The sequence below is a fragment of the Macrosteles quadrilineatus genome, unplaced genomic scaffold (assembly GCF_028750875.1).
Source record: "Macrosteles quadrilineatus isolate MER2022 unplaced genomic scaffold, UCM_ALF_1.0 Scaffold_7__1_contigs__length_78375512, whole genome shotgun sequence".
Taxonomy (NCBI): Eukaryota; Metazoa; Arthropoda; class Insecta; order Hemiptera; family Cicadellidae; genus Macrosteles; species Macrosteles quadrilineatus.
Window position 1 is genome coordinate 30,437,479 of NW_026542600.1, and position 22,640 is coordinate 30,460,118.

Consider the following 22,640-nt stretch of genomic DNA (forward strand, 5'->3'; position numbering starts at 1 on the left):
TATTCTCTTATACCTCTTAGCCTGACAAGTACATTGTACTCTTTCCTCTTATACTGCATATTACTGTATTTTCTTTTGTTCTTTGACGTTGTCTATAGCAATGTAAATTGACAAACGACAATAAATGGATTGTTATTCTTTTTCTTACTAGGGCCATAAACTTCAGTTATCTGGAGATGAATATCTGCAGCCGATATGTTTCTTGCAGTCAAAACCATATCACTGATCTTATCTTGCATGTGGCGAGTGATTCAATAATTTAAAAAAGATTTCTAGACACACAGCAAAGTGTACACCTCAGCTACAGAGCTGCAAAAGGAGCCAGTAAGCGGGGATGATCCTCACTGCGGTATACACGCGGACTAAGAAGCCACACAAAGAGTCCTTACTTGGAAAACGACCCTAAGTTTTTACATAAGGTGTGAAATCAAATAACTGCTGTAAAATTGCAAATTTAAATTTTCTGTTTATTTCTTCCTTTTTTTCCAATAAGATAGTTTAAAAAAATAATATCTGAAAAACTGGAGTTCTACTGTAGTTATTATATTCAATAAACCGTGTGTCATTAGCTGTTAGGTAAGTTGTTATGCCTAATATCTGAAGTACAAGTCCTAACTAAACTAACCTTTGAAAACATGTTTCAAAAATTTTTAATTATTTAGTAGGCCTGTATACACTTTATTATAAAAAAAATTATTTTAATGGAGGTAGCAAATAGAATAAACTGTATAAAATCACTATTATATTTGGTTTTATTAAGCAAAGCATTACCACAAAACATGACAAAATATCTTCATATTTTATTAAAACTATTAATGTTCCTGATTAAGTTTGACAGTAAAATTAGAAAACTTACATTTGTCATGTAAAAAGCTCATTTGTGAACTAGACATACAATCATAAAATAATTCATGCAATACATCACCCACATTGGGTTTTAATTATATATTTGTAAAAAATAAACAATAAAAATGCACAATACAAAAATGTAAAAATTTGACTTTTAATCAAATAATAAGAACTTAATAAAATATAGCTGATAAAGGTGTTTCTTTTTGGCTTTAATAAAATATATTTTAATAATATAAGTCTGCACGACTGACTGGACAAAAAGGAATCTATAAGTCAGGAATAAGAGTTTTTTAGTTCTGGTAAAGTAACTGATCACATTTAAGACATACACATGTTATATAAAATATTAGCTTGAAAATGTAAATTATAAACAAGATACTAAAATAAATTGACATTTTTTATCAAGTATAGCCTGAATTAAGAAACAATGGTGGTATTTAGGTGATGGCTGTTGATAAATTTCCAAGGATAAGATGCTGAAACATAGGAAAAATGTTTGAAAAAGCTTGGTCAAGCCTAGCCTATGTATAATTTATTTTACAAAACAGCAATTTTGTGAAAATTAATCACTTGGCCTTTCAAAGAAGAGAGATCTCCAATGTAGTAAAAACCTCTTTAGCTGAGAGACTTATATTTTGGTTATTTGTTTAGTGGATCTATCAAGCTTAAGGCTTAATCTTATCTATTGGGTGACATTATCACTCAGTAAATTACCATTTGTGGTTTGCAGGATTTTTATCCAGTTCTCCAGGAGACAGAGGGTCTTTAGTACGGAGGGTCTCGAGAACAGAGGGTCTCTAGGACAGAGGGTATATAGGACAAAGGGTCTCGAGGACAGAAGGTCTGTAAGGCAGGCGGTCTCCAGGACAGACAGTCTCTAGGACAGAGGGTATATAGGACAAAGGGTCTCGAGGACAGAAGGTCTGTAAGGCAGGCGGTCTCCAGGACAGACAGTCTCTAGGACAGAGGGTATATAGGACAAAGGGTCTCGAGGACAGAAGGTCTGTAAGGCAGGCGGTCTCCAGGACAGACAGTCTCTAGGACAGAGGGTATATAGGACAAAGGGTCTCGAGGACAGAAGGTCTGTAAGGCAGGCGGTCTCCAGGACAGACAGTCTCTAGGACAGAGGGTATATAGGACAAAGGGTCTCGAGGACAGAAGGTCTGTAAGGCAGGCGGTCTCCAGGACAGACAGTCTCCAGGACAGACAATCTCTAGATCACAGGGTTTTTAGGACAGAGGGTCTTCAGGACAGAGGGTGGATTACGCTGATCGTCCAGCCACAACACACACCAATAGTGTAATGCATTATAAAAGTACTAATTGGCAAATTTAATCAATTTTACCAGTATAAAACTAAAAACAAACAAAACTGTATGACATAGGCTACATTGCTATATCTTGACAGGTCTAAGTAAATTTAAATAATATACAGAAAATATATATATATGTCGGGTCTAGAGCGCTATAACTCAAATAAAAAAATAAATAAAACTCAATTTGTTCTTTATTAAAGCCAGCTTCACTAAACCAGTGTTATACACCCTTACTGACTATAAAAATAGAGTTAAGTACAATTTTACTAAAATATGAATCAACAAATGTTTAAAGTAATAAAAAACTTAGGAAAAACTTAAAAACTATATATACATAATTAAAAAATAAGTATTATTTATTGTGCGAGTCTCCTAATTGCTTTGGTGAAAAACTATTCTTTCAAATATGAAAATCAGAAGTAGATAAGGACACACTAGCTATTTATGTGTGAGGAAGTTTGTTGCGCAATGTGATGAGTGGAACTAGTCGATCGCTGAACCGATGATAGTTGCGTTCTAACTCTCTCTGGTAGTCTCGTTGATCTGGCCCTATGAGGTTTTTGTTCTTCCTCAGAGCATCCGAACACCTGAAATACACAAATCAATGTGAGCACATACAGCTTAATCCATGGCATTGTTCTTGAGCAATTCCACAAAAGTTAAGAAAAGGGCTAGCAAGAGATCCAATAGGTAAATAGGGTGTCCCATGAAGAGGTTTAGATGTTTGATTTGGTATTAATATCTCATTTAGCCTATAATTTGTTTTAACACAATCAGTTTCTAACAAAAAAATTGTCCCCTTGATTATTGTTGGACTTCTAGATGGTTTAACTCTCGGGTAGGCCACCTGAAATTGTATAACTGCTTCTAAAACAACGCCAAATCAATATCACACACACAACATTTCTTGTGTTGTTAAACATTACCGGTAAATAAAAGTCATTCCTCTAATGTGAGTTTCAGTAGAACTGCACTAGAGGTTTTTATGGCTCAAGCAATATTCTTTAATCAACAATAAGTGTCAAAACTGCAACACATTAAACATTAAATGAATCAGTTAATAGAAAGTAATTTTGGCATAAAACAAATAGGTAAATTTGTCAATATACTATTATTTTGTTTTTACAAATATTAAGTAGATGAAATTTTTACAGAATATTTTCAAACCCGACTTTATAAACTGTGCCAAGTTTGAAGTTTCAAAGCTTTTGGAGCATATTTGGGCTGGTAATATAAAATCAAACGTCTCAACCTCTTTGTGGGACACTCTGTACAAACTCTGTATTAAACTTTGTTAAATGATTATACAGGGTGTCCACAAACGATTGCCAGGATTTTAAATGGTAATTGTTTTGGTTCTAATCAAGGTAAATAAAAGTTTTATACGTCAAATATAAGTTAAAATGACTAAATTTTGTTTCCCATGTAGCAAGGGAGGAAATGTTGACCTTGGCATGCGCAAAACAGGTGCATGGATATCCCAACAAAGTCTTCAGTTGAACATACCTAAATCTATGTTATCCGTAAAAGATTGAGACTTCGTGCCTGCAAAATTCAGTTACATCAGATTAAACTAGGGGTCTGCGGGTCAGAATTTTTTTGTTTTGTGGATACCCTTGATAAATCGTCTCTCAATTAAAATCCTCTCCCCACACAAAAATAGGTAGGTTTTATGTAACTTATATTTTGAAACTTGGCTTAACAAAATTTGTCCAGGAATCTATAAATTTGACTTTGGTTTTCATACTTCTCAACGTGATGAAATAGAGTCATGCCAATTTAAATTTGTGTGTTTTTCTTCATGCAAAGTATATATTAGACACAGTTTTCCTACAGTAGAGTAAATTTGAAGATTTATGTCACCAACATGATTACTTAGCATTTTTTCATTGTTACTTGAGTAGACCTAAGCTATAAACAGGGTGTCCCGGAACTCTCTACCAATATTTTAGGGCATTGTTCCTGGGTAATTAACATACCTAAATATCATATTTAAATTGACCGGATGTCCTTAGTTACTCACACAGCCGCCATTTTGTTATTTAAGTTATTAATTTTTTTTCTAAAGAATGGTTAAACATACGAAATTGAAACTTTGCACAAACATTTATGACAACTAGACGAAGCTACCAGAAAATTATGAAGATTTTTCAAATTCATAAAACAAAAACATTTTAAATTTTGTTTCTTAAATAACTCGAAAACCGTTGATTTTACAAAAATGTTATAATTATAACTTTGTTAAGGCAATTTTATTACAAATCGATTGACATCTTAATCTTTAAGATTGGACGAGTATTAACTGAGATATGGTGGTTTTAGTGATACGTGACCGTTTTCAGCATGCGCTGCAACTAACCTCACTAAAACTACCATATCTCAGTTAATACTCGTCCAATCTTTAAGTGTCAATCGATTTGTAATAAAATTGCCTTAAAAAAGTTATAATTGTAAATTTTTTGTAAAATCAACGGTTTTCGATTTATTTAGGAAACAAAAGTTAAAATGGCCGCCATTTTGTTTTATGAATTTGAAAAATCTTCTTAATTTTTTGGTAGCTTTGTCTAGTTGTCATAAATGTGTGTGCAAAGTTTCAATTTTGTATGTTTAACCATTCTTTAGAAAAAAATTTATAACTTAAAAAAAAAAATGGCGGCTGTGTGAGTAACTAAGGACTTCCGGACAATTTAAATTTGATATTTAGGTATGTTTCTTACCCAGGAGCAATGCCCTAAAATATTGGTATAGAGTTCCGGGACACCCTGTATACTATAAGGAATCATTGCAAACTAAGCTTTTAATGAATGCCGCTGAGTTTTTAATTTACAAGATATCTAAAATACCCTAAGCCCAGTCCAGTGAGAGTTGGTTAAGAGAGAAAATACTGAATTGAACTGGTAAAACACAAGAAACATTAAGCTTAGTTTCTCCCTGGGAGTTGATTCCCAATTCCTCTCTTGTAGCCTAGTATTCTCAGTGTCTCATGACTGTAGCATTTAAAGTTTTACGATAATAAATAACTCATAAGTCCCTTGATAGAAAACGAGTTGTGCCTCAATATAGACGTTAATTTAACATATTTGAAGCCTATAGCTGTCACAGATTGATTAGTTTATGACTTGTATTGTGACCATTGTGGACAGGTAATGCTTTAAAGTACTGTACTAAGTATGGTATTTTATTTATAACAAATAAAACACACAACTATCTTACACACTTAACAGATTTACCTACTGAAACATTGTAGAATTTGTTAAATAATACTATTATCAATTTTACTCAAACATACTTTTTAGAGAAGTCTTTGAAGCACAATCTGAGTTTGTTCTGCAGTTTGGTTGGGGTTCCTTTACCATCAGCAAATTCTGACAGAAAAACCACAGCCATCTCCATTGGTCCTTGGTTGACTGTAGTGCCTGCAATTGTTAAAATATTTTTAGCAAATAAAAGAAGTTTAGATTTGATTCTCATCAATTATCTCCTCACTACCTGCTTTAACTAATATACATGTGTATTATAGTACACCTATAGTAGTATACCTAGAAATGTTTTTATTCATAGTGATTAATCAGCAGATCTATTTGACATATGCCTTAAAATAATCCATCTTGCAACACACAAAATAATGCAAAAATACCCCCCCACAGCAAACCTCCACACTAAGCGAATTACCATTTGCCTGATCAGACTTTTACTCAAATTAAATAAGGTTTAAATAAATGTTGTTAGGCAATCCATTTAAATTAAAAATGCAACTAGTTTCTGCTCCTACAGTATGTGGAGCCATCATGAGGCGGTACAAAAGACGTTTTCTTTTTGCATATGAAGAGCAACTACAATTGAACGCATCCAAAACGTTGGTCACAATTTTTGCCAATTTAACCTATTGATGAAGATTTGACAATATGAATAGAGACTATTGACTAGGATTTTTATGCTCAGAACTAAATGTACCTGTGACTAGTTTTAATGATTAATATATTTTTCTAGTTTTAGCCTTATACATTACCTAGTTTTAAAAACTATTCTTTAATTTCAATAACTATTATATATAACTATTATTTTCCTGTCCTATGATCAGTCAGATAGAGTGCAGTTAATATTTCACTGCGTAATTGATGTTTTGTAATGGATACATTACAGTTCCGTTCAATTTTTTTTTATGTTATTGACAGCTGTATAGTTGCAAAATAAAACATTAGGTAAATTTGTAAAAGATGTTTACAGGAACTACATTCTTTATCAACTTTACCTATACAGCCTTGAAGGACCATCTGAAGAATTTTGGGGTCAGGAGGATCTTGCTGGGTAGCGTGAGCTAGCTCAACTGTCTTCTTCTGAATGTCTTCAATGGCTACTTCAATAGGAGTTAAAACCATCTGAAAAATAGGGTACATTTTGTTATTATTAACTATGGTATTAAACAACATCTGAAATAAAAGACTTCTGATGCAAAGTATTTGTTATGTAATTACAGGTTGTCTACAGAACTGACTTTTAAAAATGCCTGTATGATTCCCAGATTTACCCACCGGTACTTTAAGAATTCCCGGATATTTCTCTGCTGATTAATTAAATGCTTATAAGTCTTATAACTTTTGTACGGAAATATTACAAGTTCTATATACAGGTAATTGTGTACAACGCAATTAATTACAATTACTATATTCACCATGGGATTAACAACAAACCTCTGATGGATATTAACTAACAGGTAACAATGTGATTGGTATCCACAATCCAATAGAGATATCATTGCGCCGGCGTTGGCAACACTCAAGGATCCTACAGACGGTTGTTTAGGACACGTGCATAACTCGTTCACGCATGATCAGGTCATCAACCTGGATGGGGCTGCTTATAATGTACACAGCTGCCACTCCATCAAATATTTTGTTGATAAATAGAATTTCATTACCTTAAAAATATCCTAGGGTATTTGTTCAAACAAAAATGTTTCGTGGTGACTGCCACATCTTCAGGTTTATCATCTTCTATATTTTTTCATACAATTTAAAATTTAAAATTGAACACAAACATTACACAACAAACAAATTACACCTTATATGTGGTTGTTGACACATGTAGACATAGACACATTTAACTCAAAGACTGTGCGTTTAACGCCGCGTTGCGTGTACACGTTTGGTCCCCCCAATATCCTATTGTTACTTTTACATTTTATTATTTCAGTATTATTTCGCAATATTTTATTACAGGAAAGCATCCTCATATTTTTTTACGAATTTCCCAGCAAACTCATGCCACTATAAAACTAAGTTTAATTCCTGGAATTCCCGTTGTGTGGAAACCCTGGATTAGTAAAACAGAAACTTATGAAAGATAAAATTACTAATGTTGCTGGTATTTGACGTTTTGCGCTCTTCATGAATGTGTGTCTAAAATATTCAATATATTCTCACCAAACCGTTAATCAGCTCTAGATTATTTACATGTATGTGGAGGTTGGGAAATGTTTTAACAAAATGGTGTAATCATCAGCTAAAACAATGTGAAGTTTAGCTAAGGGATTTGTCAATTACTACACAAAACTTTTACATCTAAACATTGCACATAGGTTAATAAAATATGAAATTAAAGCCCTAGGCCAAACTAAAAACCAGAAAACGCCACTAGTTGCATTTTTTCTATTTGTGATTGCATGTTGCATAAGTTCTCCTACCTTAATAAACAGTTTTCCACTTTTCTTATTATTGTAAACAGGCTATCGTGAAATGTGTCACCAATTGTGGCTGGACAAAAAGACAACTGTTTTCCTTTATATGATATAAAACAAATACTCACTTGTTTCCGGTGCACAACTTGAATCCTGGTCTTCACGTAAGGGAAATGATTTGCTGTTTGTAAGATTGTTTTCTTCTTATACTGTTCATGCAACTCTCCATGTGCTCTACCACTGGCAGTGAATGGTGTGGCATAGACAAAACGTTCTGCAAAGATAGGCAAAATAAATCATAGTGCTAAAAATTTCAAGCTTTGACAATATATAAAATTCAATGCATGGACCATTGAATGCTGCACCTGTCAAGGTTATAACTTGACAGTGATTTGGTACTTCTAGGAGGTGACATAAAAAGATTTTACAATGCAAAACTTTAATTGGTCTAATCATAAATATGATCACTCTGCAGAAACACAAATCTCTGTAGATGTGACACAGTACTGTTTTTCAGATGCTTGCAGTCTAGTAGATGGGTATGATTTAAAACCATACATGTGCATTAATTGTCTTACCAATATATGGACAAAATTTGGATCCAAGTCGACTATTAGTCATATTAAAAATAAAAATAAAACAATACAATAATGTAGTTTCTCTCAAATTTGTTGTCAATCCAATACCTAATTACACACAAATTAGTCAGTGTTAACATATTTCTATCCACAACAAGTAAGGGGGTTCAATGGGGGGGGGGCAATGACAAGGGAGCCGTAGCTGAACCTCTGAACAATAGCCAGTTTGGAACAGGTCTAACCACTGGGTGTATTTTAATTTATCCACGACTACAGTTGGATCAGGACCTTGATGATAAATGTTTGATCAGTCTATATAAATGTATGGTTGAATTATTCACATAGTTCCTCATAACCCAATTAACAAAAACCCTAAAAATTTTAAATTCAATTTTTCCAACGAAGTGATATTCAAGTATTGACTAAATTCAAGTAGAATAAGTTTGATGAACTGATACTTACTGATGTTAAAGTTCCGATCAAAATGAGTTAACCTGTATCTGTATTCGTATGGCTCAAAGTAAGGTTCCACGTAGGTTATTTGAATATATGCTTTGTCTGGATCTAGGTTGTTAGGGTCCACAACATTGGAATCTTTGATGATTACCATGTTGTCAGGTCCAAAGCGTTCAGCATAAAAGTTCTGCAAAATATAAAACACAGGGTGTCAGAGGAATTTTCTATATGATCTAGTTGGTTTGTTTGCTTACACTTCAATTAGACTAAAACTCATAGTATGACTGAAATGGCTGTTGAGAATCAGATTGTTATGTGTATTTTGCAGAGAACCTCCGGCATTTTTCCAGCACTTTCATTTTTTATTCACTCCGAACTTTATTTTTCAATTATAAAATACATGACTAGATTTGATTCCACGTTTACTGAGCAAAGCAGGTCATATGGGAGAAAGGAATGCCTTTGACATTGTTGAAAACAAAATGTTTATTGTCATGTGGTTTGTGTCGACAGTCTGAGCGACCCTCAGACACTACACCTTGTTGACACTACCCGACCCTTGTCACTACCCTTACTCTATGGTAGTGTCATAAAGTGTCTATTGACTATTGAGTAAATTCCAATCTATTTATATACAAAAGCATATTTACGATAGCGCTTATAATCTTGGGTTAATCAATGTGCAGATAAAAGTGAAAGTATAGCTTGGTAAACAGTTTTTTCTAAATTTAAAATTTGTTTTTCAAGAGTTGTGAACTAAATACAGTAATTAAAAATAGGATTGAAATTCTTAGATTTTTATTTAACTTTGAAATAATTGGACAACTAACTCACCTCTAGTCGACTGAATATTTCTGGCAACTTGGTAAGGGTTGGTTCTTTGTAGATGAATTCCTCTCCATTTAGATCTCCAAATTTTGAACCATAGAAACCGACACGGAAATATGTGCCAAAAACCCTCTTCCCTTGCAACTGTTCCATTCTGTTAAAGGCATCGTGCAACTTGCTGAAATCAAAAAATAATATCCCCATAGAGAAATGGTAACTGTTAAAACATACTTTAACCACGAGGCAAATACTTGAAGAGTTTATTATTGAAAAAAAACAAAGGATTTATTGAAGTAGTGTTCTTGGAAATATAGTACTTTAAAAGCAAAAATATAGAAAATGATCTATTGTAGCTGTGACATCTCACACATCAGGCCTTATACATATGTTAGGGTACATTAACGCATGTTCAATGTACTTACGCTACAAAACAATGAATAAAGAATGTTTTGACTTTGACTTTGACTTATATCTATAGCGTGGGATGTAATAAATCATATGACTTAAGTAATCTTTAGTTTAAGCTTACAAGTCTGAAAAGTGTAAAATCCTTAATAAACCGGGAGACAAATAGTACGCACCCATGGATGTTGGCGAGCTTCTTGTAATCCCTGTTAGCTTCAGTGATGGGGATCATAACTTTGTATACGTTATTCATAGCTTCATACATCCCTGCCTGCAAAACACATTATAATACACATGGTTTCAACTACTTAACCCAAAATCATTTAATTTAAAGAATGTTTACATTTAGCACACATATTACTGACTTATAATATTATTAGGGGAATTAATTGATTAAAGTAATTCTTCGCTCAATTAACTTTCGAGGGAATTCTTGGTCTTCCCGTAGGAACCGCATCAAGTTGGTAATTAAAGTATGTACAAAACCAATTTGACGCACCTCTCACTGGAAGAGTAATTCAGAGATGACACCGGCCGCATAAGCCTACGAATGAAGAAACTTTAGAGGGAGTTTGATTCGCACGTTGGAGGCTTTGGTTATTAAATTTAGTTTATTTGGCTTATCAGAGATCCACTGTGTGAGTGTTCCTATATTCTGAGTAGGAGTCAGAGACTTAATCCAAAACTTCATTATTATTACTATTGGGGAAATTATTTTACCAATTGTTATGGAATAAAAAAAAGTGACAAAAAAAAATATATAATATAGTTGAATTTTAAACAAGTACACATACTAATTTCCAAAACAAAAATATTTATTTTGAATTTTTTGTAAAAAGTAGACTTGATAAAAATATATCTATAGAAAATTAACTGGGAATTTTGTAAAATTACCGAATAGAAGGAGTTAGCAGCATGTTCTAACAATCCAATGAGTCCACTCTCAGTGAAGTCTTTGCCAAGGCAAACACCCTCTTCTTCAGGACTAAGCACATCTTCGGAAACAGCACATTCCTCTAGGGCATTAGGAGTAACCCCTTCCAGACTAACAGCACCTTTGGGTAGATAAGGCTGGTCTTCTAGCATGTGTAGATATTCTGCCACAAGGGCTGCAGAATGAACCAAGCACATTGCTGCTTCTGTGTGATTGTTGTGCTGCAACATTAACAATTGCAGTTTAAACAAGACTTTAATCACCATTCAAAAACAGCAGTGGATGGAATGCAGCTCCATCATAAGGAGTAGAATTTGTTATCCTGGTTTGGGACCAATGTGAACTAATTAGGTGCGGTTCAAGCATTAAGTGCAGTTCAAATTAAGGTGAGGACATAGAAGTGCTCACTCTGTAACTCTGACAATGAGCTATATAGTTAACCCTTTGCAGCATTACCAGCTGGGTTACAGGTATATATACATATATGGCTTTGTGATGAATTTTTCAGTTAGTGGTTTTTTATTAGTTGTTTTTACTTGCTGTCAAGTAAATTGACACAGACCTCCTTCCCATAGATGGTTTAAACACATGGTTTGTAACTGGTACTACATGCTTGCTTAGTGATAGATACTAATTTACAGCTATAAGAATAAGAGGTATGCAATTCTGGGAGTCATAATTGACTTAAGCTTTAGGGAAAAGCTTAAGCTTAAACCGTGGTTTGACCTGAGTTTATTTATTAGTTACACTTTTTGGTTTGATTTCGTAAGATAATATTTTTTGTTTCTTTGGTTATTGGTTGATGGCCTAGATTCGCTGAAATAATAACAAATATGGTGATAAATGAATATTTGAACTAAAAAAAAATTAAAAATAAAGAAAACATGAATCCTGTTTGATACCTGAATTCAATTTTTATTCTTAACCTTAATCCTTTCACCTCCTATCATTTTAGGGCTCCGCCACCATGTCCTAAGTTTAATTTATTATGCAGATCATTAAACCTACCTGTATTTTAACTTCAAATTATAGCCTATTAACAATAACAAATAAAATTTAATTTTTTTATATTTTCAAAAAAAGTTTTTGCCGTAATGTGAAACGGTTGCAAAACGGCCAATGTCGGCTCACAGCCGGTAGGAGAGTTGAAAGGGTAAAAAAAACAAACAATTAAATAATTAGTGATTAGAAAGATGTCTGTTGGCAAGATTGATTTAGACGGTTCAGATAAGTTTTGTTGCGCCCATTCTACTACGTTGACTTGTAGGGGCAAAATATTCATCGTGTTTTATTTCATGTGTTGTTGATACAATCAACTGCCTGGAACTCTTTTCTTGGATAAGTTAGTTGTGTTTATCTATTCCTTTCCTAATGTATCTCTAAGCAAAGTGCTCTCCCTCCAATGTTCGTTGTGTGAATATTCTTCTAGTAATGGGATAAGTTGTAAGGAATTATTAAAGAATAAAACATTTTAAAGTAAAAAATGAATAGAGGCTGTTTGTTGAGAGCACTGTTACCTCCATGTGTTTCTGAGCCATATTTGCCAGCCAGGTTAGGCGCAAGTCAGGAGAGTTCTGGTATCCTTTGGCTATACGATACATGAGGTCCAACAACATCTCGGGATCTTCTTGGAACTCCTTCATCTTCACTGTGTCTGACAGGATCATGTGAAGATTGAACACCAAGTCCTTCACCTGAATAATATATAGGCATTAGTGCTACATTCTTGACAGAATCTTTCAAAATCAGACCTAGCATATAAATGTATTGAAGGGTGTTAGGTTTGGCAAACAAACCTAAATCAAAAATACACACAAGTATGTATTTGAGACATTAATACAGACATATTACATCACATTAAGTCAAATTCAAATCTTTCACTAAAGGTCTTTACTAATCATGATGGACAATGTCCAAAATAATATATTAAATAACAAAATAACATAATCTCACCATCACCATGAATGAACTTTAACCCTCTCTCTGTTACACGCCGGTTTTCCGACGCATTTACGCCATTTGTGAACTGTCAAAGTCGGAATTCCGATCCATTTAGCAAGCGTTCACTTGAATGCTCCCGTTTGCATAATTTTAATAATTTCTGCATCATTTTTTCACTATTTTAACGTAGAAATCATAAGCTTTCTTATAGTACCACTTTGTATGTTTGGCGACAAATGTTTTTATTAATTATTATTTAGGTATGAGTAAATATGCGATGTATTCAGCTGTCAGACTGGCAATGTAGGTTAGTGAGGTTAGTTGTGTGTTTTGGCTGTGATCAACGTAAGGTTTTTGTACATAGTGTAGATATTTTTAGGGTTAGACAATAAACATTTTTTGAAAACAATATTTTATTTCCTAAAGTTTGGTTATATTTAAATTGTTTCTTGGTGAAGTGGGTTGAAGTGGTGACAAATGAAAACTTCCATAAATAAAATTATTTATAAACAACTTAGGATTTCTATGCTGAAAATTGTTTTTAGTACCAGGTTAGTGTCATTATTATTATATATTAGTATACTCCGAAATTTGGTGAACAAAATGATATGCAATAGTTCATATTTATTCCTAATAATAAGTTTAAAAATTGTAAGTAAATTAACCCTGCAAAATTGTTAAAATCCGTGTGACATTTAAGGAACTTGTTTGCGACAGAGAGAGGGTTAAACAAAGAAATGTATATACTGTACAGGGTCTCCGGTTATAGGCGTTTAAAAAAATTATCTGTCAATCAACATAATAAGGCGATTGAATGATGTTTGATGTTCCCAACTCAAACAGTAGGAGAATGAAAGATAAATTAGGATTTCAAAAAATAATGGTAGTTGTTATGTAAAAACATATACACGGTGTCCCACAATGAGGTATAACTGTTTGATTTTGTATTACTTGCATATTTATGCATCGAAAATTTTGAAACTGTGCAGAATTTATAAAGTAGGTTTAAAAAATATTCTGGAAAAATTTCAGCTCCCTACCCCTTGAAAAAGAAATTGGTGGCATGTTGAAAAATGATACCTTAAAAACATTTAAAATGGTGTTTTTGGTTTTGTAAAATATTTGTATTATCACATTCTAGGGAATTAAGGTTTTGCATCAGGAAACTAGAACATAGCCTTATAAAAACCTAAAAGTAGAGTCTAAAATGATTCAAGCTGTGATCCATCGCCAGTTAATAAAAATAATAATAAATAAATAAATTTAAAATAATTAGTTAATAAAGGAAATTCATTATGCCACCATTTTGTTTCTATGAGGTGTTAAGAGAGCTGAAATTTTCACAGAATATTTTTAAAACCTACTTTATAAATTGTGTAGTAAAGTATATTTTTTTATTATTTGGATTTTTATATATCTATCTAAAAATGACATCTATTGTTAAGATTGACACTGACCGGACACCATGTATATATATATATATATATATATATATATATATATAATCTAAATAATCTATATAATCGTATATAATCTCTATATATATATCTGATTATATATCTGATCTATATAATCTTTGTTTAGATTATATATAATCTAATATATAATCTAAATGGTACCATTTTATATATATATATATATATATATATATATATATATAAAATGGTACCATTTAGATTTATTGAGGTTTTATCAAAAATTTATTTAATACATTCATAGTGTTTTATTGGTTTATAAGAAAGTATTTGCAAAGAAATATAATCTAGGCTAGATTTATTTTATAATATTTTTGTAATAAGATAATAAGTTGTAAGTTTGTACCTGTTCTGGAAAAGTAGTATCTTGGAGTTCCAAATCTTCTTCAGAATATAGCAGAATGGTTTTTAATGACCTTCGAAGGGAAGCCTCACTGAAATTCTGACTTGTTCCCACTAGGGAGCTTAAAGACATTGTGACCTGCATTTTCACTCGAGCAAAATTCTGTAACGAAAAATGTTAAGAAAGTTAGAGCAGAAGTATTATAGAATTATCATGCAAAAGTTTCCAAAACAAAAATTAACAATTGAATTTTGGTTGACATTTTTGTACTGTCAGAAAACGAGTGTTTGTATTTTTCTCAGTTTGAAATTCACATCCGTACAAATTTAATTAGAAGACAAGCCTACATTTTACAAGGTTTCAATCCAATGCTTTGGAGCACAAATTTTCTACAACCTGTACATTTCTTTGTTGCTTGTAAAATATAAAAATTTGCTAAGGAAAATACATCTTGTCTTTAAATAACTTGTAAGCTAACTATTGGAAAGCAAGATCTCAAGTCTATTCTGTGTATAGTCAATGGTTGGTTCTACATATGATTTATGACAACATAAGTTTGATATATTGGTTAAGTACGTACATTCCCGATCTCAAAGTTCTGTCGCATGAGCAGGTACAGTGAGGCAGCAGCGTGAGACCTAATGCTACTGAGGAGAGAACTACAATGCTTCAGCAGCTGCAGACATAGATCAGCACATTGCTCCGTCTCCTCATCAAACAACAGGTTGGGAAACTGCAAACAATGATTAAACCATCAACAAAACTACATAAGTTGATTCCATAAAAATATAATTAATTAGAGAACCCAGAGACACATTTCAGCTAAATATACTAAATGGGACTTGAAGAACAGTTGGGAGTGTTTCTTTTATTAGAAAATATACTTATGATCAACATGGCTCTACATAAGTTAAAAATACAGAAACAAATTATTTTCAAGTTTGGTTTTCAAACAGATAACAGAAGAGTTGTGCAAAATCAGAGTTTGTATTTTGTATCTCGGGTTTGTATCTTTGCATTAGGAGTACAACTAATCACAGAACCTGTGATTGGGGGTTAATATTGCAAAGAGGAATTGTTTGGCAAAGTTGTGCGTGTTGACTGGAGGTGTTGTTAAACATCAATTTATTTTTCTGACCAACAGAAAACTGTTACTTAAAGTAGTTCAGTGTACTTGATCTGGTGGTCAGTTGGTGAGATGTGTGAGGTAAATTCTGAGGGATAAATAAAATTGTATTCTCAATCAAGGCCTACCCCTAGAACCAGCCACACTAAAATTTCTTCCCCAAATTGCTCAGAAGCCGATAAAATCCAGGGGTCCATACAAAGCTGTTCCATGGTTTTGACTGATGAATTACTCCGGCACTACAGTAATCCGATTTATTTTGACAAGCGTGGTTTACCGCGATCGCGGCAAGATTCTGATTATCTATCGCGGCCGAGTAGACAACATCATGGACTCCCCCAGTCAAGGAAATGTCATTGTCGTCTTGCGCAATCGCGGCAAAATTCTTATCATCTCCAGCGGCCGTGTAGACATTTTCATCATCTCCCGTTGTCACAGAAATGTTAATGTCGTCTTGCAAGATCGCGGCAAAATCATGCACACCACCCGCAATCCAGTAGACATCATTATTGACCCCAGCGGTCACAAAAACGTTAATGTCATCTTGCAGACAAAGAAATCATGAACATCTCCTGTGGTAATGTAGACATTACTATCATCTCCCATGGATGTCATGGTCTTCTTACGCGATTGGGCCAAATCCTGATCATATCCGGCGGCCGTGTAGACATTATCTTTGACTTTATCTTCGTCTTGCGCGATCGCGGCAAAATCATGAACATCTCCTGCAGTCGTGTGGACATTATCTTCGTCTTCCGTGATAGCGGCAAAATTCTGATCATCTCCTGCGCCCGTGAGAACATTATTATTGTCTCCTGTGGTCTAGGAAACGTCATGCGCGATCACATCAATTAGCGTGGTCTATTAACAAGTCTCGGGGAATTAAAACGACAAATTTACAACAATCATTTAACGTAATTGTTCATTTACTAAATAAATAGAGCAGTTATCATTTTGAATGAATTAATATAAATCAAACTACAAGCCACCGCTAGATCAGGGAAGACCTGGCGGGTATAGAATTAAGTCGGGGAAATTTATATTATAAAACTTGGAAATTTCTAATCGAAATTTAAAAACACAAAAATCAGTGACAGAACGAGAATATACGTGTGATAAACGAAAACGAACACAAAACATGGAAAAAGGATAAACTAATTTAGTTCAATTTCGATATAAATTATTGATATAGACCGTAGAAAATACGTAGATCGTAAACGTGAAGATAAACTGTTCATAGGCGATAAACAAATAAACCTTTCTTTTGGTCCACTTACGATTACAGTTTGGTTGAAGCTTACAAGCTCCTGCTGATCAGGAATTCATCTGTTGGTCCAGCCTTATGCATCACATATTGGGATTATCTCCATTCAGGTAAGCTAGCCATTCATACTATCACTTAGATATAGAAAAGACTTTAGAGTCAACTGATTGTCAGATACTACGCTAGTAACATTTTGCCAGAAGTAGCACGAAATACTTTTCCTACAGTCACCTGACAAAGTTGGCTTCCTTGTACTGTTTATAGTACAGAAAGCTGCTAATTGCTGAATATTTATACTTTGTCGTACGGTTTATACTTGGGCGCACATCAGGATTCCAACGAAACAACACAAAACAGCAAGGTTCTATTATGCACGTAATCCGTGTACGCTTGGAAATAGGTTAGCAACACTTAAAGATGATAATACTATGAGCAGCTGATTGACTATTATAACTACGATTTAACCTGTCATTTCGTGTTTATAGTTTCGGTGTTTCGGTATTTCTGAACTTTCTGGACTTTTCTTTCAAACTTTTTTTAAACATTCCTACGATCTTAATAAACAAGAAAATACCTTTAAAGCATTTTTTTAGGCGCGGAAACCACTTCAAATTACAAAAACATACGGAACTGTTTTCTCAAGTCACGGAGCACATTGCTTGCCGAGGAAAAAATAGCGGAGTGATACGGACCTGGGACTACTTTCTCTAGGGCACCTATTTGTGTTGCCAGCTGAACCTAAAAACGTGTTGTATAGTGTTTGAAAGACTAATTATTTATATGCTTTATAGTGACTGTAGGAAAAATATAATGTGTAACACGAGTGCAAAAGGCCTTTGCTGCACTCGAGATCATTCTGCACTCGCCTGCGGCTCGTGCGTAAACATTGCTCTCGTGTGCAGCAAGTAACTAGTTACACAAATAACTCTTCCAAAAGCGGTCCAAACACCTCAAATTTTTGTGATATTACAAGGATCAAACACTTCATGCTTACATTTTTTTTAAAGTTTGAGTTGCTAACTTGCCGCACACCCACAGCGTACTCCGTTTTCCTATAATATCACTAATTTTAGACTAAAACTACTGTAACACTTCCCTCCTTCTAGCAATACACTTTAGTACCTTAAACACAAGTGACCGTTGAGTAGCAAACATGTTATGCAGGACTAGGGTACTCTGGTTGCGAGAGAGAGCGTGAAGAAGAACTTTGAGAGTTGGCCCCAGTAAACACTGCAGATGATCTGACTGAGACGAAACCTGACAAGAGAGGAAACATTAATTACAGGTTTTAATGTTTGACGTCAAGGAAAATAATGGAAAAAACACTGTATACATTAACAAAAATCATTAAATTAACTATCAATTAAGATTCTAGTTTCTATGTAACAAAACCTAGTCTAGGCCTTAAGTTTATCATCACAAATAACATAGAAAATAGCCGTAAAAGGGAAAGTAACTACTCTAACAACTACTCAAATTCAACTCTAAAATAAGAAATGAGGTCCACTCGATATGATACACATCCACTCAGACACAGGTTTCTGTTCACACTGCAACTAAGCCATGAAGGGTAGCAGATAGGTAGGCAGGTATAAGGTGAGTAAACTGTGAGCAATTGTAGTGTTTGGAACAGTAAGAAAGCAAGTCTAGTGCAGTTGCCTAAAGCCTGGTGCGTTTCAGATACAGAAAGGAGCGGTGAAAGAGGTTTTCTTGATGTACTCGCTGCAGTGTGCGGTCATATCACATGGAACTAGTAGTGATTTCTTGGTCTACTTGATCGTCAACAGGGAGGTTTGGATAGCACAGAAGACCGTTTGGATAGTCCAGACTACCGTAAACTCCGTCTTACCCAGATAACGTTTAACTAGACATACATTTAACCAGAAAATTTGTATTAGCAAATCGGTTTAGCAGGAAGTGAAACGACTTATCTTGTGGGAAAGATTTGAGACCAGTGACCACATGTCTAAAATACATTGCTGTCCCAAATTAAGTCAAATATTTGGGTTAGTTTTTGAGTGATTAATATAGTATGTATTAGACATTCCTAATTTAATGAGTTCTAGGGGATGTTGGTTTGACAGGAAAATATTTGGACTGGCCTTGGTCCTGAGGAGTCTGAAGAAGGAGTCCGCTGTGTACTGTTTGGATTGTGTCAATTAGAATGGTGTAAGGGAGGGATGAGGTAAAGGCTTCCTACAACACTTTGCGTCACACCACTAGTCGCTAGTGATATTAAATTAATCCAATAGCAACCAATTGTTGAAATGACTTTCAAATAATAAAAGTGACAGTGGTTGGGGTGGGTTCCGGTGTGCATGTGCATTGAGCTCGCCACTCTAATTTACACAATCATTATTTAAAATCAATCTGGTCAAAGAATGATCAACCTTGAGTAAGAACTTTGCCCAAGTCAATCATGTCAGTAGTACCTGCACAATCTGCTCCAGGGTGTCCAGTATGACTAGTCCAACCTCCGAGGCGAGGTTGCCCTCCAAGTGAGCGTCAGACTCGGCCTGAAAGCGACTCTGATTATCTGGCGGCTCAGCAGGTCTGTACGCCATCTGTTCCTTGCGCCATCTGAATCTGTCACCTGGCGACGGCGCTACTCTCTCTGTGACATTGAAATTAAATATTTAAATGTTATATAATGAAGCCTATGGGCACTAACAGGGCTCATATGCATATATAATGGGCATTTTCCTATTAATCCAAAAAATATTTACTCTTTTATATAAATTCTTTGCATCAAGATACAAACACTTAGACATGGCCTTGCCATATACATTCTTTGCATCAAGATACAAACACTGAGACATGACCTTGCCGTATAAATTCTTTGCATCAAGATACAAACACTGAGACATGGCCTTGCCACATAAATTCATTGCATCAAGATACAAATATGGAGACATAGCCTTTCCATATAAATTGTGTGCATTAAGATATAAGGTATACACTTTAAAGAAATTATCGTGAGTAATACCATAGACTAAGCAACACAAGTAGACTTCTCATCCCATTGTAAACTTTGAAGCTTGTTTTTCGTGTCTAGTTCATGTACGTACACACTCATCGCTGAGGTAGAGGAAATTTTGTTTCTATTATTTTAGCGTTATTTTCATGATTTGTGCTTTACTATTTGGTGATATAACTAGGAGACCAGTTACTGTTAATGATTATATCGTTTTATTTGGTTAAATGAGGTTTTAAAAGGCTGAAATAACAAGAAACAAAATGTAAACAAACCATGACCTCTACAGTTGGACGTACAGAACTAACAATAAAATTGGCTTCAGCTGTTCTATATAAGGATGAAAAATCTCTAAGGGAGTATGTTTTATCTATAGTAATACACAATCTGATTTCCAAGCCATCCAATGTCCGAACCAAACATATTAACAATTCACCTTTGCGCCTCAGAATCATCTCATTCCTGGCCGAGCCCTGACCCAAGATAACATCCTCCAGACGAGATTTTATGTCCAAGGTCTTGTTGTGGAATTGTTGCACGGAATGTTTGATCACCTTCTTGCCCTGTGAAAAAGCGCATTTGTCAGAATCAGTAATTGAATATTCCTTCTTAGTTCCTAAACTTAAAAACATAAGTGTTTACAATTTACATGTACATAATTATTATTTTGCGTTATACATATTAAGATTAAGTGTTTTCAGTAAAACTGTTAAAATCAAAAGTAAAATCCTCAAAACTCGGTACCTAATAACCTCAAAGTCCAGATTTCTTTGTGAACTTGACTTCTGGTGTGCCACAGGGTTCACACTTGGGACCAATCTCGTTCAGTATGTTTGTCAAATGACATTGGTAACCCGTTGAGCTACGAGTATCTCTTATTCGAAGACAATATCAAGATCTACAAGAAAGTATCTTCTCTACAACATTAACATGAACTCCAAGAAGCTCTTACTTAATACCGTTGTTATGTACTTAATGCTTAACTTAATGCTGGAAAGTGTGTAGTTATGTCATTTGGGAGATCTCAGAACTTGCTTGTCTATGACTACACAATTCTAGGCATTCAGCTAAAAAGAGTTAATGGGGCTAGAGATCTTGGAGTGTTCATAACCCCTACTTTGGACCCAGGTGAACACATAAGTTACAGAGAATATGCAAGAAGGCCAATTCTGCACTGGGTTTAATTGCCCTTATTTCAAGGAGTGGTGCTTTCTCTACCAATACTTTGAAGATATTGTATGTATCCTTGGTGAGACCAATTCTCAAATACTGCTCCAATGTATGGTCTCCGTTCCAAATTGTCCATATTAATTCCTTGGAAATGGTCCAAAAGCACTTCCTTTGCCTGGTTGGTTGGTGTTCGAGCAGGGATTTGCTATTCAGATGTAAATACTGATCAGGTTGCAGCTCAACTACAATTGCTGCCACTTTCATCAAGACAAATTGCATTGACCTGATTTTCCTTTACAAAGTTGTCAACTACCTGGTAGACTGCCCCGAGATTCTTCAAATCTTGAACTTTCAGGTTCCAGACAGACCGTTGTGCCAAGCTGCACTACCCTACCTCCTACATGTACCAGAGTCCTGTACCTCGCCTGATGCGTCTCGGAAACAACGCCCACCTGGAGTTCTTCGGAGTTGGTCATGCTGTCTTCAGAAGAGATGCATTTTTGAGCGTTGTGAGCCTTGCATGTAGTGACTCAACATAGTGTTGCACCTTGTGTTTTTTATGATCAAGCTTGGTTAAATTACACATTATCTCTCGTTAATGTTGATCCTGTTCTTGTGATGCTAGCTTTGGTAAGAGTCTGAGTCTACTTGTTACTATTGTATGCACTATTTATTATTATTATGTCTCGTTTATTATATATCGTATGCACCTTGCGTCTTATTTCAGTTGTATGTCTTTGCTCGTAACCACCTGTACATTTTTTTTTTTTTTTTTTGATGCGCTAGCTTTTTTTTTTTAGCGAATTTCCCTATAGGGAAGTAGCTATTACCGTAGGTGGCACGGTAAGACCTAGACCCGGGACTGATTTACTTTTTCATTTTGATGTCCCCAGAGGCCAAAAACACCATTCGTTCAAATTTTTATATATGTATATATATATAGACTTATATATATATATAAACGTCCGTGAACGCGATAACTTGAGTAATTTTTGTCCGATTTTGATGAAATTTGGTTTAAAGGTGTAAAGCAGGATAAACTTGAATGAGTACGCGAACCAGCATGATCGGACCATGGGAACGGGGCTTTATGGGGGGTTTTATGGGGTAAAAATTGGTTTTTCTCACTTTTGACCCTCAAAACACAAAATTTTCCAATTTCTCTATAGACCTTTTTAAAGAGCTTAAAAAAACAATTAATTTAGTATATAAAAGTATTTTTGTTCGGTTAATAGTAACGGAGAAAATTAAAAAAATTGTAAATTTAAAATTCCCATGTTATTCTTATGAAGAATATCGTCA

At 34.4% G+C, this 22,640-nt stretch overlaps 1 protein-coding gene across 1 annotated transcript in view; it reads right to left on the minus strand.

Moving 5' to 3' along the window:
• Nucleotides 1-750: 750 nt before the first annotated feature.
• The window catches only part of LOC128998141 (dedicator of cytokinesis protein 7), a 75,540-nt gene continuing 53,650 nt past the window's right edge, over nt 751-22,640 (minus strand). Inside the window, exons 27-40 of the mRNA XM_054424144.1 lie at nt 20,605-20,731; nt 19,627-19,808; nt 18,317-18,451; nt 15,385-15,537; nt 14,808-14,966; nt 12,563-12,739; nt 11,006-11,266; nt 10,288-10,382; nt 9,713-9,884; nt 8,885-9,065; nt 7,973-8,118; nt 6,420-6,546; nt 5,457-5,583; nt 751-2,754 (exon numbers count right to left, since the gene is read on the minus strand). Coding sequence (XP_054280119.1) covers nt 2,610-2,754; nt 5,457-5,583; nt 6,420-6,546; nt 7,973-8,118; nt 8,885-9,065; nt 9,713-9,884; nt 10,288-10,382; nt 11,006-11,266; nt 12,563-12,739; nt 14,808-14,966; nt 15,385-15,537; nt 18,317-18,451; nt 19,627-19,808; nt 20,605-20,731 — 2,187 coding nt within the window. The 3' untranslated portion in view covers nt 751-2,609. The remainder of the gene's footprint in view (nt 2,755-5,456; nt 5,584-6,419; nt 6,547-7,972; nt 8,119-8,884; nt 9,066-9,712; nt 9,885-10,287; nt 10,383-11,005; nt 11,267-12,562; nt 12,740-14,807; nt 14,967-15,384; nt 15,538-18,316; nt 18,452-19,626; nt 19,809-20,604; nt 20,732-22,640) is intronic.